Source organism: Pipistrellus kuhlii, unplaced genomic scaffold (genome assembly GCF_014108245.1).
Source record: "Pipistrellus kuhlii isolate mPipKuh1 unplaced genomic scaffold, mPipKuh1.p scaffold_m20_p_6, whole genome shotgun sequence".
Classification (NCBI taxonomy): domain Eukaryota; kingdom Metazoa; phylum Chordata; class Mammalia; order Chiroptera; family Vespertilionidae; genus Pipistrellus; species Pipistrellus kuhlii.
Window position 1 is genome coordinate 64,830,273 of NW_023425562.1, and position 19,668 is coordinate 64,849,940.

The window sequence follows — 19,668 nt, forward strand, 5'->3', positions numbered from 1 at the left end:
ATCAAGAGCCGTACACTTGGGAGGGAGTGAAGGGGAAAGATGGTGAAGGTGATTTGTGATGCATTCAGGGAGCTCTTGAGGTGGGAGAGCCCTTCAGAAGTGTTGAGACAGGGGGTTGAGCCTTCAATGATGATAGATGAGGACTACCTCCAGAAAGGGATTTGACCTTGAGTGGGGCAGCTCCCTTCTTTGAGCTGCCAGCCTCCAACACTCTGAGCATTGGCAAAGGAAGAGATGCTTTAGTCCAAAACAATGGGATAGGCACAGGGCACAGCAGCCTGTCTCTAACACTCCTCACTATTGCTGAAAGAACTGCTTGAAACACCTCTGGGGGAATGAGAGGGTGGGAAGGCATTGCATTCAGTAAAACAGTATGTTGTATTTATTTTTTTTTCTTTTTTTAAAAATATATTTTATTGAGTTTTTACAAAGAGGAAGAGAGAGGGATAGAGAGTTAGAAACATCAATGAGTGAGAATCATCGATCAGCTGCCTCTTGCACACTTCCTACTGGGGATGTGCCCACAACCAAGGTACATGCCCTTGACCGAAATCGAACCTGGGACCTTTCAGTCCGCAGGCTGACACTCTATCCACTGAGCCAAACCGTTTTTCGGCTGTTGTATTATTTTACAAAATAAATAATGTCCTACCCATTTTTTTAAAATATATTTTTATTGATTTTTTTCACAGAGAAGAAGGGAGAGGGATAGAGAGCTAAAAACATCGATGAGAGAGAATCATCTATCAGCTGCCTCCTGCACATCCCCCACCAGGGATGTGCCCGCAACCAATGTACATACCCTTGACTGGAATCGAACCTGAGACCTTTCAGTCAGCAGACCGATGCTCTATCCTCTGAGCCAAACTGGTCTCAGCTGTCCTACCCATTTGATCTCTGTGAAGTTGAAAGCATCATCAGTCAGTTGACTCTCCTTCATAGATATTCCTTTTATGTGGCACCCTTTTTAATATGTGTTCTTTCCTTTTGAGCCCGGTTAGATTTAGAGGCTTGCAGAGTAACAGGCCCTAATTAAGGGCAATGGCTGCAATCAGTATGTACATTTTTATGGGACTTAGTCACTAGATACTCTATCTCCAGGCTGACCTTTATCCTTTTAATATTGCCCCTAGTCCTGCACTTCTGACAGTAACCTTGCTCTGTGAAAATAAGCGATCCGAGGCACATTTTGAAATCTTTGGCTGGAAGCATGGAATGTGCTGCTTTTCAATGACCATTGGTTCTTTTAGCAGAAATGAGCATTATTCTATTCTAAAAGCTGGGTCACTAGGAGTGCAGAATAGATTGCCCCATAAGACAAACAAGCCATTCATAAAATGACATCAGGAAAGAAAGCACTTCCATGAAGTGATGGTGGACAAGAGTTATTCTTGTTTTAAAAATATCACAAATGGCTGCCGTGGCTTCTGATTACACTCTTAGACTCTTAATTTTCAAATTTTGATCTTATTTTTAATAACATTGTATATATTTAATGGTCAAACTAATGGGCATGTCCTTTTCCTCACTTTTTGTTAATCAAATATAAGCACTTTTTAATTCAATTTCTCTATTTTCTCTCACAGAGATGACTTCTGTCATAACAAACCATCCATTCAAACTAAACTGTTGCCCAAATTTAGACTCTCTTTTTTATTTTTCTCCTTTTTGATTTCTAGCCCAAACTCTCTGAAGTTTATTCTAAAACATGAAAGCTCTAATTCATTAGTATAAACCAAGTGAAAAGAATAGAAAAATAAAAATCTCTTTTCAAGAGAACACTAAAAATATCACAGGCCCAGGACACCTGGTACCTCCCATAGACTCCATCAACAATCAGAAGACACTGGCAAGGAAAAGAACAATACAAACAGATATATGGTTTAAATATGTTTTCTTAAATCCTTCTTTCAACTTTTAATTTTGTAGAAACATGTGTCTATTTTTTAAAATAAAAGGTAACTTTAGAGTTGAATTGTAATTTATTAAAGACCTTTGGGTTAATTACTTTCTTAATGAGGTAATGGCCCAACTTCTCAAAAATAAGAAGATGTAAGCAAATATAATCAAGTAAATGTCAAGCATCATCAGAGACTGTAATATCTTCATGCACGGCAACATTTATCCATCTTTATAGTTGCTATCATGTTCATCAAGACTCCTTCTAATGACACCAGACTGTTACAGAACATTTTAATTGCAATTTTGTGTTCACATTAGATCCAGATAGTCCCCCAGTGCCCCTACAAGTAAATTCCAGACATTTCTTGCCCATCTGTGGAGACTTTTACATCCACATGGGAGAAAGAGGGCTCAGAGAGTTGTAGCTATAGGAATGTTTAAGACACGTCTCCAAATGTTTATATGAATTAAAACTTGTTTTGCACCCTGATGCAGTAGCCTGCTTCTCCCAGAGAGACTTTCTTCTGAGTAATTTGAAGTACAGGGTCCAATAAGATCACTGAGTATGAGATATGATTTTGTCCAAAACAAACAGTTGACCCAAGCACTGGTCTTCCTGTTTGGACTTAAGTGGGTCTAAACTCAGCTTTATTGGGGCTTCTTTGGGAACTTAACATGCTTGCTAGCAGCTGGTAGGATGGTAATATCAGACCAGTTATTAGCCTTGGCTGCACATTGCGATCACTTGTGAAGCTTTAAAAGGTACTAATATATGAGATTTACCTCCAGATATTTAGATTTAATTGTTTTGTGGTGAACCCTGGTTGATGGAGCTCATAAAAGCTTCCCAGGTGATTCTTCAGTGCAGTCTAAGTTAGAAACCAATATGTACAGCAGTGATTCTCAAACTTTCCTGTGTATTCAAATGGTCTGGAGATCGTGTATATTCTCCTTTAATAGCTTTGGGATAGGGCCAAGATTCTGCATCTCTAACAAGCTTCCAGGTAATAACAGTTCTGCTGGTACAAGGAGCATAAGTTGACCCTTCTCAAAGGTATCACATGAGAGCTTATTAGAAATAGAGAATTTTAGGCCCAGTGCAGAAATTCTAAAGCTAAATCTTTATTTTACTATAATCTTCAAGTGATGTGGACACATGTTAAAATGTGACAATGTGAGAAGCATTGCTATTCTAGAGGTTCTCAATTTGAAATTCAGTTATCACTTGTGTTCAGGTATAAATAGTGTTCTAAGACTCAATATTAATGTAGGAGTATTCCCCAACACCAACAAACAATTCTTGGACCAGGATGTCTAAGAATTGGGCTAAATTATGACACTACCCAGAAATAGAATGAGAAATGGAAATATATTCTACAGGGTGTCTCTTTATCTCTCTCTCTCTCTCTCTCTCTCTCTCTCTCTCTCTCATGCCTTTCACAAGTTTAATTTGTGTTTCTTAATGGCTATATATAGAGGGTTCCAACATCCCCTCCTTGGACTTCAGACTCTAGTTTCAAGTCAATCTTATCACCTGTATTTCTGACCAACTGCTATACATTGAAGGTTCCTAAACCCCCTTCTCCAGTTTGATTTATTTGCTAGAGTGGCTCATAGAACACAGAGAACATTTTACCTACTAGACCACCAGTTTATTACAAAAGGATATAACTCAAAAACAAACAAATAGAAGAGATTCATAGGTCAAGGTGTATAAGAAAAATGTCAGAGACCTTCCATGCCCTCTCCCGTGCATTATACTCTAAGCACCTCCATGTGTTCACCAACCCAGAAGCTTTTTGAATCCCATCCTTTTGAGATTTTATGGGGCTTCATGACATGACTATAATTGATTAAATGATCTGCCATTGGCAAGTGATTGCAGCTTCAGGCCCTCTCTCCTCCCCAGAAGTTGGACTGAAATCCTATAATTTAGATTGATTTGGTCCAATGCTTAGATGCTTTCCAAAGGTCACCTAATTAATAATATATCTTATTCAATCCTGTCCCTGAGGCCTGGAATCCCCTGATTTTAAGCTTTTTCATTTTCTTCCTCCTATCCAGCTTAAATTTCATAGACATTGATACACCCTCAACTGGATTTACTCACCATGCTGATGGGTATCCCTTTAAATTCAGGATCACAAGCTTCAACATGGGCCTTAGTGCTCCCTTCCAGTCACATTATATTACCTTCCTACATTTAGTCACTAGCTCTTGTAGATGACTATCCCATACTTTCTTCTTTCCTTCAAAACTTCCAACACTTTTCTCTCTCCTGACTTTCAGTTATAATCTTGTTCCCTATTTCATTGAGAAAATAGAAGGTCAGAATATGCTTCCTCAGCCACTACTTATATGTACCTGTGCTCACATATTTGATCTCCCCACTACCTCTCATAACTACAGAATAGATGTCTGGGCTTCTGTCCAGGCCAAACCTTTTACCTGCACACTAGAGGCCATTCATCAGCCATTACTATGGGTTAACATGTCCAAAACTGTGTACTTGATATTCCCTTTTAGCCTTCTGCCTCTTATAGTCTTTCCCTGAGCAGTAAATGGCAACTCCATCAGTCCACATATTCTGCCTCAAAACCTCAATCATTCTTGACTCCTCTCTCTTATATCCAAAATAAAATCTGTGTGTAAATACTGTTGGTGTTTTGTTCAAAATATGTTGTTCTACTATTTCTTGCTACCCCCGATGCCAATAGCTTTATTCTAACAACCACCTTCTCTTGCCTAACTGTACCCTGCTTCCACACTCCACACCTCAGTCTCTTCTCAATTAACAATGAACATGATTTCTTTAAAACCTCTGTAAGATCATACACTATTGTTGAGCAAAACCCTTTAATGTCTTCTCTTCTCACTCAGAGTAAGAGCCAGAGCTAGGCAAGTCCCTATGGAACACAGCTCCTTCTAAGTCTCAGCCTTCATCTCTTCTACTCCTCGGTGTTCTCATTCTACCTCAAATGCCATGATTTCACTTTTCCTCAAGAAGAGCTTACGTGTACCTACCTCATGAAGTTTTATTGTCTCCTCTCTGCTTGGCATGGTCCTCACTCAGCACAACTCATTCCCACATTTCTTTGACTTAAATATCACTAAGAAATCAACAGCTTTAAATATAGTAGGAATCACTGGCCAGTGAAATCCTCAATTTCTCCAACCAAGCATAGTGGCAAATACTTTCTGGCTGCTTCTAAAAAGCAAATGCACTTCACAAGGGATGAATATATTTTCACAGTTGCAACTAGCAGAAGATCGTGTCCTGTAGTTTAGCAAAACAACTCCAAAATCAAAGTTTTTACAATATTTTGTAAAATAAGATCACCAGTAAATATAAAATTAAATCACAGCCTCCCCACAGTGAATACTCATATATATATATATATATATATATATATATATATATATATATATATTCAAATATATACATACATATGCCCATGTTTACACACACACAAAGATAATTTCTAATGTGTCATTAAATGTTAGTCAGATCATTTTTTTAGTTCTTTTACAATATAGAACTCTTTACTTTTCTTTGCAAGGAGGCATCTGTCCTAATAGGCAGGGTTGATTGGTCTCAATAAGATAGAGCTTTGTTAATGTGAGGAATGAGTGGGTCATCACCGGCCCTAACAAAGAGCCCTTCCTCAAACTCATGTTTGTTTGTTTTTACTTTTGTATTCTATAATAAAAGTATAATATGCAAATAGACTAAATAGCTGAACAAGCACAATAACCATCTAGACAACCACGTTATGACACACTGGTGCCAGGCCAGCAAGGCAGGTGCAATGTGATTGGTCCAGGGGCCCTGTCATTACAGCCATGGGCCAGTAGAGTGATCAATTGGCGGGCGGGGGGGGGGGGGGGGCACTGTGATTGCTCCAAAAAGGGAGGCCCAGGCAACCCTCTGTGGGGCAATTAATTGGGGAGCTCCAAGGAACTGGGGAACCGAGGGTGTGTGGTAGTGGACTTGGCAGCACCAGGCCAAGGCAAATGTGGGTGGGGGGTGGGATCGAGAAGCCAGGCCTGAGAGGCTGGCAGCTGGGGGAAGGAAGGCTTACTTTTTCAGGAATTTCATGCATTGGGCCCCTAGTTATGAAAATAATTATCAAAAGCAGGCTCTTTATTCATCTTTTCTGTCCTTTTTGTGCACTTAATTATACATATATTCATTTGTACTTATTACATCCTTTCCTTAATTAAAATGAGATCATATCATACATGTGTGTGATTCTCTTTTCTAAATCTAACTATATGTCTGGATATCTTTACAAGCCAGTTCTGGATTTCATCATTCTTTTCAATAGTTGCACAATGGTGTTCTGTAATATGAGTGTACTAGAGGCCCAATGCGTGATATTCTTGCAAGAGTAGATCTTCCTTCTCCTGGCTGCCAGAACTGGCTTCCCTCTGGCACCTGGAACCCATGCTTCTGTCAGGCTGCTGGAAAAGACCCAGGCTTCCCTCTAGCCACCGTCAGACACCTGGGAACTGGGCTTCCCTCGCAGCCCCGGCTTCATCTGGAAGGTCATCCAAAAGGACATCCAGTCTAATTAGCATATTATGCTTTTATTATAGACTAGAGGCCCAGTGCATAAAATTCATGCATAAGGGAACAGGGAGTCCCCTCAGTCCAACCTGGACCTTCTCCAACCTAGGACCTCTCAGGGGATGTCCAACTGCAAGTTTCAGCCCAGCCCGATCCTAGGGACATCCCTCTCACAACCCAAGACCGCTGGCTCCTAACTGCTCACCTGCCTGCCTGCCTGATTGCCCCCAACTGTCCCCTCTGCTGGCCTGGTTGCCCCCAACTGCCTCCCCCCTACTACTGGCCTGGTCACCCCTAATTGCTCCTCTCCCCACTGACCTGGTCACCCCTTAGTACCCACCTCTACCATCCTGGTCACCCCTCATTGCCCACCTCCACTGGCCTAGTCACCCCTCACTGCCCCCCCGTCAGCCTGGTTGCCCCATGCAGCTGCTGATCAGTCGTTTGGTTGTCCCTCACTAACTCCCCTTCCAGCCTGGTTGCCCTATGCAGCCTACTGTTCTATTGTTACTGTGAGGGTGTTGTGAACAATCTGCATATTACCCTTTTATTAGTATAGACTAGAGGCCTGGGGCATGAAAATTCGTGTGCACTGGAAGGTTCTCTTAGCCTGGCCTGCCCCCTCTCACAGCCTGGGAGCCCTCAGGGGATATCCTACTGACAGCTTAGGCCTGCTACCCCAGGGAGCAGGCCTAAGCTGCAGGAGATGACCAGACTGATCAGGGGAAGACACCACCTCCATCACCCTGCTGCTGCTGCCAATGCTGCCCACAGTGGCTGCGAGGCCTGAGCCCTGGGCCTCACAGCTGCCAGGACCCATGGCTGTCTGAGCCCACAGCTGCCTGAAACCCAAGCCTCCCAGCCAGCAGGGCTCAAGGCTGCTTGAGCCCACTGCTGCCTGAGCCCTGGGCCTTGCAACTGCTGTGGCTTTGTCCAGATGGACATCTGGATGGACATCCATAAGATGTCTGCTCTAATTAGCATATTACCCTTTTATTAGTATAGATGATCATTTATATTACCATATTTAATTGTTGTAAATAATTATTTAATGAATAGCACATACATTTATTTGAGGATAATTCCTAAAAGTGGCTTTCTGTGTCCAAATAATGTACATTTAAGTTCTGAGAGATTGGCAAATTTCCTGTCAAGAAGTTTGCATAGCTGAACTCCAGTCAGCAGTACCTGAGAGATCTTGCTTCCTTGCCAGTACTTGATATGTTGACATCATCAACATTTTTATTTTTATTTTTGCCAATCAGATAGGTGTACATATTTTTGTTCTTGTCTTAATTTCCTGATTAAGAATGAGATGGAGCCTCTTTTGATATGGTTATTAGTTAGACATTTATGCTTACTCCTCTAGATTGCCTATTCATATCCTTTGCTTATAATTTTATTAAATAATTTTTCTTACTGATTTAGAGCAGTTCCTTTTATATATCCTTATGTTAATAATTTGTCTGTTAAATGTATTTTAAAGATTTATCTAATTCTGCTTCTTGACTTTCAACTTATTCTATTCTATATTTAGCCATACATACTGTTTTAATTTTTATGTGATATGCATCAAATATTTCTTTTATGTTTTCTTTGTTATTATTATTATTTTGCTGTTATTTTTTTCTTTGAGGAGGGAAAGTTAATCATGTTTAGGAAAGCACTTTTTAATCTCAAAATTACAACACATTTTTCTTCAGTTTATTTGGTACTTTTATGATTTGGAGTGTTAATATATTTAATCCAAAAATTCATCTAAAATTTATTTCTATGTGCTGTGGGAGGTAGGATGATTATTTTTAAAGATATATTTTAAATCTTCTCAATTAAATAGATGGCTATTTTTTACCCATCGATTTGAAATATTAATCTACCTATTGTATTTTTTAGATAAATATACAAGTTTTAGGTAATTCTTAAAGATTTTCTCTCTGTGTAGACTTTAGAATTAGTTTGTCAGGTACTGGATTTTAAAAAGAAAATGTATTTTAATTAGCAATACATTAAACTTATAGGTTAACTTTGGAAAATTTGATATTTTAATAATATTTGGTCTTCTGTTTCAGAAACATGATACATCTATTTATTTAGATATTTTAATGTTCTTTATTAATATTTTATAATTTTCTTTATTCTAAAGTTCTATCATTTCCACTTTTACTATTATTTGGTTATGATTTTTTTATGGTGGTGCTTTTTGAATACTACCTTTTTTCTCTATCCTATGTTCTAATTAGTTATTGATGATGTATAGGAAAGCTAATGATATTTTCATATTAATTTCAAATGTTACCACCTTAATAAGTTCTCTTCTTAGTTGTCACAGTTTCTCAGATAGTTGTATTGCAATTTCTTTTTCTTTTTTCTACATTTATTCACAGAGTTCTATGACAGTAGTAAACATGTATTCTCATTGGCACCTGTGAAATATGAATTGTTATTCCCATTTTACCCATGAGAAAATTGAGCCCATGGGGGTTTAAAAACTGGCCTCAGGTTACACAAGTAGTAAGTGGCAGAGCCAGATTCACATCTGTATCTTTAACCTCGTTCAGATTCACATAGCTGTATCTTTAACCTCGTTCAGATTCACATAGCTGTATCTTTAACCTAGTTCACTCCACCTCTGCACCAGCTACTCTGTCAGATGCTGTGCTTTTTAACATATTACTGATCATCTTCACCACAGATAGGCTTTATTATCTCCACATTATGAAGAGAAAATTAACATCAGATAAATTAATTGACCTATTCAAGATCATGTAGCAAATAAAAAAATGGAGCTGGCTTCACACTCAGGTCTGTCTGCATAGCACTTGATTTCATCATGGGTTTGCCACTCAAGGTTTATATGTATCATTTATTCCCTAATTAAATTATCAGGCCCCTGAGTGCTGAAATCCTGTGCCATTCCTGGAACTTAGATGTGAGTGGACATATATGTTATTTGGAACTTAGATCAAATTTTTCCATTGACACAAGTTGTTTTAAAAACAACTGTTTTCCGGGCTAACCTCAAAGGCCCATTTGGTTAAATAAAGATCAATGTCCTAGTAGAGCCCACAGGATTTGGGAAGGACAAATGAGATCTTCCTCTACATTCAGGGGACAGAACTAGATATGGGTAAACTCTGAGATGGTATTGGAATTCCTTGTAAGTTTTAAATGTGTGCCATGAAAAACTATAAACTGTCCTATAGGTCCACTACAACAAAATTCTTCATTATGTTATTTGAATCCTTTTGACTTATTTTTTTGTCAACTCAAGCTTACAATATCTGAGAAATGTATGTTAATAGAGCAAATTTCCTGAGGGAACAGCAGAACCTTGGGGAAAGGCTTTGTGAATGCTCTTCTTGTGCTACTAGTTAGACCCAGTCATCTCCTGAGTTGGTCCATTCCAGGGGAAAACAAATAGAATCTAAAGGTTTTAATGGCTGGTAACTGTACCCAAGCCATGATCTTTTCTGTCACTTTACCCTCCTGTCTCCAGTGACAATGGCATCACTTTTGGGGTGAAATTTTTATAATCTATAAGATAGAATGCTCATAACCACATACTGGGGCAATCTATTGCATGTGAATTTGAAGGATGCTTGGGTTCCTATACTGTTCACATTTGTAAGTTGAAAAATATCATTCCAGGTGCATTTTCTCTCAAATAGTTAACAATCCTGATGTAGGTTTTATTATGACTTAAAGCTATAAGGTTATGATAATCAGTTATACCTTTTTATGCTCTAACAGGGAAATGGACATGTTTTGAAAGAAAAGGGGATTGTGCAATTCCAGGAAATTTTTTCTAAACTATTTCCTCCTTGATTTAATTACATTTTACAGAGTGTTTGCTATCCTGCAGATTACACTCTATCCCCAAAAGTTATTTGTCTTTCTATTTCTAATATTTTTAAATTTCTTATTTGAAATACATCCTATAAACTCATTCCATCTAGAGAAAAGAGACAAGTAGGTCCTTAAGTAATATTTCTGGACTCTGAATAAAATTATAGCTTTAGATTTTATGAAATCTTGGTTAAAGAAAGAACTGAATAGTTGATTTAGAAAAAGTTACTGGTTTTAGGTAGAAAATAGCCAAAATATCATGTCTTCAAAATTAAGATAAAATTAATTTCAGACATGGAACCACAAGATGCATAGATATTAAGGCAGAGGGGACATGGAAGTCATAGAGTTCAAATACCCATTTGACAAGTGAGGAAAATCAGATCCAGCAAAGGGACCTTAACTCATGTCAACCTCTCACTTCACCCACTCTCCTGGCAGTCTCTTCAGGGAGACCTCAGGCTGGCACATGCCCCAGATTGTCCAAGTTTCCCTCTAAAACACCAGCATTGATGGAAAATACAACCAACAATATATAAAAGTCAGACCAACAGATTGTCAGACCATGGAGGACTGTCCACTCACCATAAGGAACTTGGCGTTAACTTGAAAAAACAACTTGGGGCTTTTCATCATTGATGCTTTATGAAGTTATGCCATCATGGAGCCTGAGGGAAGGTTGGAAGTCCACTACATTTATATATAATTTACTTCAAAGAGGACGGGAGAGGGCGAGAGAGATAGAAACATCAATGATGAGAGAAAATCATTGATAGACTACCTCCTGCAATCCAGTCTTGTGCCCTGATCTGGATTCAAACTGTAATCTCCTGATGCTCAACCACTGAACCACACTGGCTGAGATTTCTTCTTTTTTACCTTTTCCTCCTCTTTCATTTCTCCTCCTTCTTTCAATCTTGTAACTCCTATTAGATTTTCTGAATTTGTTCTTCATATCTCTTGGCTTTTCCTTTTTTTCCCCTGTCCTTTGTCATTAGACCCTGAAAAATGTAGTCAGCTTATTATTCTAGCTTATTAATTTGCTCTTCAGTAGTGTCCATTATACTTTTAAATATTTTATTTTTTTAAAGAACACATTATTTTGTTTTGTCTCTCTAAAAATATCTTATATAGTTATATAAATACATATATAAATAATTATCTTTCTGTTTGCTCTATTGCCTTTTCTCTAGATGTTAATTATTAAATTTTGTGCCTCTTATTGTGCTAGTTTTTCTTAAATAGTAGTGGCATTTTGCTTTATGCTCCTTTTTGTATCTAGAATCCTTACTTTCCTACATTGTCCCCTATCATGAGTGACTGTAGAGGGAAATAGAATGAATTGCCAGGAACAGTAGCTTGTATTGCTGTGTGGGCTCCCCACATTGGGACATTGCTCTTCTGTTCAGCCCTTGTTTCCCACCACAGTGCTTTGTCCTATGGATAATATCTCTGCTTCTTACTTACTAACCCAACAAAAGGAGGACAAAGAGATCTAGCTTTCCAGTTGTTCACCCTGAGTATCATCTTCTTACAGGTATTGACTCTCAGCTTGACACTCTGCTACATGTCACTTATGTCCACACAAGTCTTTTCTGCAAATGTTTTAGAGCTATAGATTTCTGTGGTCTTTCTTCTCAATTGATCAGGTCTTAATTCATTTTCTGTCTTTTGTGATCCTTTAATATTCCTGACATATGATACTCTTGACTGTATTCTGGCATTTATAGATTCATTTTGTTCAGAGATTACCATTTTTTGTCATTTCATAAGACTTTTGGATGAGTGGTAGAATACATACAAGTACTAAGTCCACTATATTTATTCAACCTCCCTCTAATTTCTGAATAAGAAAAATTAAATTTAGTAATTTTTCCTTTGTGTTTCTCATATTTCTAAAGACTGTTCATAATACAGTTATTCTTGTCAACGAAAAAGAAAACACAAATATTTTATTATTATTATGAGCTCAACCCTGGTAAAAGAACAAGCTATTTTCCAAAAGGATATCCTATATAATAAAGAGTGAATTTGCCAATTGACCCTCAGCTGTCACAAAGATGGAGGTGCCCACAGCCAATAAGGAGGGAATATGCTAATTGACTGCCATGCCCTCAAAGATGACGGTGCCCACAGCCACAAGATGGCAGTGCCAAGTCCCCTCAGCCTCATTGGGCAATAGGCATGCAGCAAGGCTGGGCCTTCCCACAAGCGGGCACAGCTTTGCCATGTGCCTGCCTCCAGAGTCCTCTAGTCCCCTCAGCCCCCCAGCCACCCAGGGCCAGCCTGAAGCACAGGTAACCAGGGACTATTGAGGCTTGCACTGCCAACAGTGGCAGCAGTAGAGATGTGATGGGGGCATCAACTTCCCCTGATCACCTGGTCGCCTCCTGAGCCTGAGGACTCCTAGACTGAATAAGAGGGGGCAGGCCGGACTGAGGGATGCCCCCTCCAGTGCATGAATTTTTATGCAATGGGCCTCTAGTCTATATAATAAAGAGGTAATATGCAAATTGACCATCACTCCAACACATAAGATGGCCACCCCCTTGTGGTCAAAGATGGCCACCCCCATATGGACACAAAATAGGCTGGCAGGGGCAGTTGTGAGCAATCAGGCCAGTAAGGGAGGGCAGTTGGGAGAGACCAGGCCTTCAAGGGAGGGCAGTTAGGGGTGACCAGGCCAGCAGAGGAGTAAAGTTGGGGGTGACCAAGCCTGCAGGGAAGGGCAGTTGAGGGAGACCCAGGCCTGCAAGGGAGAGAAGTTGGGTGGGGACCAGGCCTGCAGGGGAGGGCAGATAGGAGTGACCAGGCCTATAGCCTGGACCACATGTGTCAAACACAAGGCCCGCGGGCCAAATCCGTCCCGCCAGGCCTTGCAATGTGGCCCGCACCGCACTGTCATCACTGCACTCCGCTGCGTTTCCATCACAATGACAGTTTATGACTGTTCAGTAAACCATTCGGCCCGCGATTTAGGCTGGATTTTAGATTTTGGCCCCTTCTCTGATTGTGTTCGACACCCCTAGCCCTGGACAGTTAGGGGCAAACAGGCTGGCAGGGGAGCAGTTAGGCATCAATCAGGCTGTCAGGGGAGTGGTTAGAGGGTGATCATGCTGGCAGACAGAAGTGGTTAGGGGCAATCAGGCAGGCAGGCAGGTGAGTGATTGGGAGTCAGTAGTCCTGGATTGTGAGAGGGATGTCCAACTGCCCGTTTAGTCCCATTTAGTCCTGATCCAACTACCAGGATTGGGACTAAACTGGCAGTCGGACATCCCTCGAGGGGTCCCAGATTGGAGAGGATGCTGGCTGGGCTCAGGACACACACCTCCCTGCATGAATTTCATGCACTGGGCCTCTAGTAGTGACATAAAAGTGAATTTTAGGAGAGAATAGAAGTGTCAGTGTAGGAACAAATGACTAGTGGTGCCTGATTTTTCTGTCTTGACAAATTCATGATTCTATTTGATACTGAATGGAAATACAGTTGCAGTTAAATAAAATAAAAATGGATATGCTTTCAAATTTGGTGTTTTTTGTTTGTTTGTTTGTTTTTAATGGACCTCTGTAGATATTCTCTTTGATTCCTTATAAACACCCTAGTCCTGCAGCATGGTTTATCAAAAAGAGTGTTGGTTTTAGAACAAAGTTCAATTCCCAATTTTTTGACTCAAATTTTCTGCCTTTCTATTAATTTGTCTATAAAACTTAGATAGAAATATCTATAACACTTAGAAAAGATAGAAAAAGAAAGATTGTTATATTGCAGAAAAAACACACAACAATCCATATTTGTAACTGCATTTTTAGGTTTTGCTGAATCCTCCTGTAGCCTACCCCTAAAATGACTGTGTCCTTAGAACCTGGAGTTTACTCTTCCATTATTTGTGTCAGAGAAAAAAAAAAGAACAGTGAGTAGGTCAAGTGACAAATTAAATTAACAGGTAGATAAAAATATTCCCATACTATTGCAATGCTCTCCTATCGCAACACTTGTTTTTGCAATATCCAGTCAAGTTTCATTTTCTGGTCTAGTTAAAATGCTGTGGGAGGCTTACCTAAGACTAGAGGACATTGACCTTTGCAAGATATTAACTGCTCCTGAAGAAACCTCACTGATGCTCAAAGGAATGGGGTGGGGTGACAGCACACCCATGCAGTGGTAGGACTCACAGGTGAGGAAGAGGCAACGAACAAGCAAGGTAGTTCTTTCATGGACCATATCTTGAATTATAAATAGATTCCCAAGCTCAATTGACCTTCTCAGGAACATGTAGATTGCTGAACTTGATTTTCAGATTTAGTTTAGTGCTCATATAATCCACAAAGAAATGACTCTCTGGGGCGGGGGAGGGGTAAAGCTGGGGGCCATCCTTTTGACCAAGAAATTTCAGATACCTAATTAATAAAAGTTCATTTTTAATGTAATGGTCATTTTCTATCAGAACATTTCTCCACAATCCCTGTATTTTGCTTTCAGGGTATTTATCCCAATTAAGAGCTAGCTGCTGGTTTTCTTACCAGTGGAAATTTTTTACCTCTGAGTCAGAAACCAGAAAGTTTTGGCAGGATGGAGTATTTTCCCACCTTACCTCAGGAATGGATATCTTTATAAGGCATCAATAATGAGAAGCCCCAAGTTGTTTTCTTGAGTCAATGCCAAGTTCCTTATGGTGAATGGATAGTACTCCATGGTTTGGCAGTCTGTTGGCCTTACTTTTCCATATTGGTGGTCATGTTTTCCATCCTTGCTGGTGTTTTAGAGGGAATCTTGGACAGGCTGGGGCAAGTGCCAGCGTGAGGTCACCCTGAAGTGACTGCTGGGAGAGTGGGTGAAGTGAGAGGTTGACTTCAGTTCAGATCCCTTTGCTGGATCTGATTTTCCTCACTTGTCAAATGGGTATTTGAACTCTATGACTTCCATGTCTCCTCTGCCCTAAAATCTATGCATCTTTTGGTTCCATGTCTGAAATTAATTTTATCTTAATTTTGAAGACATAATATTTTGGTTATTTTCTACCTAAAACCAGTAACTTTTTCTAAATCAACTATTCAGTTCTCTCCTAAACCAATGGGTAATTTTATCTTGAATAAGATTTATCATAAAATCTAAAACCATAATTTTATTCTGAGTCCAGAAATATTACTTAAGGACCTACTTGTCTCTTTTCTCTAGATGGAATGAGTTTATAGGATGTATTTCAAATAAGAAATTTTAAAAAATGGAAATAGAAAGACAAATAACTTTTGGGGATAGAGTGTAATCTGCAGGATAGTAAACACTCTGTAAAATGTTATTAAATCAAGGAGGAAATAGTTTAGAAAAAATTTCCTGGAATTGCACAATCCCCTTTTCTTTCAAAACATGTCCATTTCCCTGTTAGAGCATAAAAAGGTATAATTGATTATCATAACCTTGTAGCCTTAAATCATAGTAAAACCTACATCAGGATTGTTAACTATTTGAGAGAAAATGCACTTGGAATGATATTTTTCAACTTACAAATGTGACCAGTATAGGAACCCAAGCATCCTTCAAATTCACATGCAATAGATTGCCCCAGTATGTGGTTATGAGCATTTTATCTTATAGATAATCAAAATTTCACCCCAAAAGTGATGGCATTGTCATTGGAGACCAGAGGGTAAAGTGACAGAAAAGATCATGGCTTGGGTGCAGTCAGCAGCCATTAAAACCTTTGGGTTCTATTTGTTTTCCCCTGGAATGGACCAACTTAGGAGACTGAGTCTAACCAATAGCACAAGAAGAGCGTCCACAAAGCCTTTCCCCAGGGTTCTGCTATTCCCTCAGGAAAGGAGAACAAATAATTTAAAGAGGATGGGTAGGAAGATGAGGAAACCCACTCCTAATTATTTATTGTCACCACACATTTTGGGACTTGTTTTATATCATTCTGTAAGCTTTGCTGCCTTTATTTGCTTTTTTTTTTTCACCTTCCCCACTAAAGTATAAATTCTTTTGGTATAAAATTCTTACAATTATTTATGGGCCCTGCTTGTCCCCTTACCCACAAACCCTTTCTCAGAAAATATTTGCGAATGAAATATTTGAATGGATCTTCTAGATCTTCTCTTAGTCTTCAATTGCAAATGAGATTGAAAAAGAAGAGGGCCAAAGATAAACTTCTGCATCTCTTATACAGGATTTTGTGCCACTGTATCAAAACTTTGAGAATTTCTACACACGAAACATTTACATGAGAATCAGAGACAACTGGAACCGGCCCATTTGCAGTGCCCCAGGGCCTCTGTTTGACGTAATGGAGAGGGTGTCGGATGACTACAACTGGACATTTCGGTGAGGCCATCACCTGGAGGGGCTTGGTTGAAAGGAAATCCTTTCGTGGGCACCAGATTACAGATATGAAAAACCACAGCAAGAAAACAATTGGTCTTCCATCATTCAGCCTTTTGCAAGCCCTCACATGCCAGTAGGGGAAGTCACAGTGATTCTGCTTCCATGGGTAGCATGTTTATATTGCAGTTAAGTAAGATCTGTGTCAGAAGGTGCAGGATACACAGAGCCAGCCAACAAGGAAAAGCCCTTCTCAGCTGTATTGACAAATTATATCCTCTACTTCTTGCTGAAGTGATGACCGTGGCTTTTTTCTCATTGAGAAAGTTTTTGCTGCAATTTAAACCAGGGCACAGGTGTCATGAAAGCGAGTGCCCGAGAAAAATCAAGACTATGTAATATTGCATGGCTTGGACACCTTTTTGTAATACTCTATCCAGCTGCAATATGGGGATACTTTCCTCTAAGGACAACCCATTTTGTGGTGGCAACCATGCAAGTCTAAAAATATATGTATGATTTGGATCAGAAAGAGAGATTTCTTTGTGAGACTTGTATGGGGCACTATGATGATATTAAATGACAATGCCCTTTGTGCTCACCTGCCTTTCTCCCTGCAGCTTCACTGGAAGAATCATCAAAGATGTCATCAACATGGGCTCCTATAACTTCCTTGGCTTGGCAGTCAGGTACGATGAATCTATGAGGACAGTGAAGGAGGTTTTAGAGGAGTATGGAGTAGGTGTGGCCAGTACCAGACATGAAATGGGTATGTATGTTCACCATTTTGAAATTTTGTCTAGTTGGGTCTCAGATTCCCTGTGGCTACTTCTCAAATGTAGATCTTATCTAGACTGTGTGACTAAAAAAGCTGGTATATAATGCAAGAGGGGAAAGGTATATGAAGGTCTTCATGGAAATTTCAAACACTGTGCTCTTGTCAAGTAGATTTTAGTTATTCAGAATAAAAATTTGATCTTTCCTGACCATTATTATCTAAAATAGCAACTATTATCTCTTTTGCTTGGCCCCTTTTGGGTTCTTTCTCCCACCTTTTTCTTTTTTTAAATATATTTTTTTGATGTTTTACAGAGAGGAAGGGAGAGGGATTGAGAGTCAGAAACATCGGTGAGAGAGAAACATCAATTAGCTGCCTCCTGCACATCCCCCACCAGGGATGTGCCTGCAACCAAGGTACATACCCCTGTTGGGAATCGGACCTGGGACCCTTCAGTCCACAGGTCGACGTTCTATCCACTGAGCCAAACCAGTTAGGGCGTTCTTTTTCTTTTTTAAACAGCTTTATTGAAGTATAATTGATATAAAAAAAACTTTACTTATTTAATATATGCAATGTAATGAATTCAGACATATGCATGCACCCATGAAGCTATCACCAGTCAAGTAATAAATATATTTATCACCTGAGAAAGTTTCTTTGCGCCCCCCCCCCTTTTTGTGGTAAGAACACTTATCATGAGATCTACCCTTTTTAAAATATATATATATATTATTGATTTTTCACAGAGAGGAAGGGAGAGAGACAGAGAGCTAGAAACATCGATGAGAGAGAAACATCGACCAGCTACCTCCTGCACACCCCCTACCGGGCATGTGCCCACAACCAAAGTACATGCCCTTGACTGGAACCGAACCCGGGACCCTTCAGTCCGCAGACCGACGCTCCACCGCTGAGCCAAACTGGTTTCGGCAAGATCTACCCTTTTAATAAATTCTTGGGTGCGCAATACAGTATTGTTGACAATAGGCACTAAGTTATACAGAGGATATTTAGAACTTATTCACTTACCAAACTGAAACTTTTATACCCATTGGAAAATAACTTCTCACTTGGATTTAGCTCTTTCTTCCAGTTTTCTGAATGATGTCCACACTGATCTTGATTTGTATATTGCCTGTCTGCTACCACAACATAAACTTCATTAAGGAAGGAATTGGCCGGTTGACTGTTGTGTTGAATGAATGAATGAATGAATGAATGGGCTAGTTGGAACAGACTGCTTAATTATTTCTTTTTTAGCTAGAATATTCTCTCTTATTCAGAGGAGTGACATCAGTGAGAAGGAAACTCCCATTTCAGGGAGGAAGAATGATGCAAACTTTCTCCTGTAGAGTACTTTGCTATTTCTGGTGCTTCATTTGCTTATACACCATCTCATTTATTCTTCACAGAAAGCCTGTGCTGTGGTAGGCTGTGGTAGTTTGTGTTATTCCCATATTCTAGAGCACTGGCCGGCAAACTGGGGCTCATGAGCCACATGTAGCTCTTCCATAAAATACCACGGGCTGGGTGAGTCTATTTTGAAGAAGTGGTGTTAGATGACATTTAAGTTTTTAAAAATTTAGCTCTCAAAATAAATTACTGTTGATATTTGGTTCTGTTGACTAATGAGTTTGCTGACTACTGTTGTAGAGGAACAAACTAAGATCATAGTGACTAAGTGATGGGCTCCTGGTGGCTTATTAATCACCGTTACTCCTAGTGTAGCTCAGCGATTTCTACAATGGCAGTTTCCCATCCAGGGTAATTATGCAGGGCCTGTCTGAGAATCAGGAGTAAATATGCTAAAAAGAGATTTACCATTCATGAATAATGAGTTACAACTTAGATAACCAGGTGGTCGAAGGGCTTTAAAAATGTGTAATTATTCAGTTCTGTTCAATAAATAACAACTCAAACTGAACAAAGTAAATTTTTATCCAAAATACCAGTAAATACTTAAGTAAAGCTCCAGAATTTATAAGTGGTTGCCCAATTTTTTAAATAAAGACATCGAACTTATCTTTATTTGAGGCATGAGGGCTGGAGGAATGAAAAACGGGGTATCAAAAGGTTCCACTCCACTTAGAACGCAGTTGCCCACATGCCTTATTTGGCATGGAGCAGAGACTGGAAAAAGACCCTGGTCATAAGGAACAGGAGTCAGTAACTTTGCGGATGTTTCTTTTGGTGCTAGTGATACTCAACACCAGGATTATTAATGGACCCAAAAGAAAACAAATACCAGAATAT

At 39.5% G+C, this 19,668-nt stretch overlaps 1 protein-coding gene across 5 annotated transcripts in view; it reads left to right on the forward strand.

The window, feature by feature from the left end:
- SPTLC3 (serine palmitoyltransferase long chain base subunit 3) overlaps positions 1-19,668 on the forward strand; it is a 126,415-nt gene that overhangs the window by 26,853 nt on the left and 79,894 nt on the right. For all 5 annotated transcript variants that reach the window (XR_006740232.1, XM_036418079.2, XM_036418076.2 and 2 more), the window contains 2 exons: positions 16,483-16,637; positions 17,255-17,403. Coding sequence is in view for 4 of the 5 variants with exons in the window: in XM_036418079.2 (XP_036273972.1) it covers positions 16,483-16,637; positions 17,255-17,403 (304 nt within the window). In the remaining variant the exon portion in view is untranslated. The remainder of the gene's footprint in view (positions 1-16,482; positions 16,638-17,254; positions 17,404-19,668) is intronic.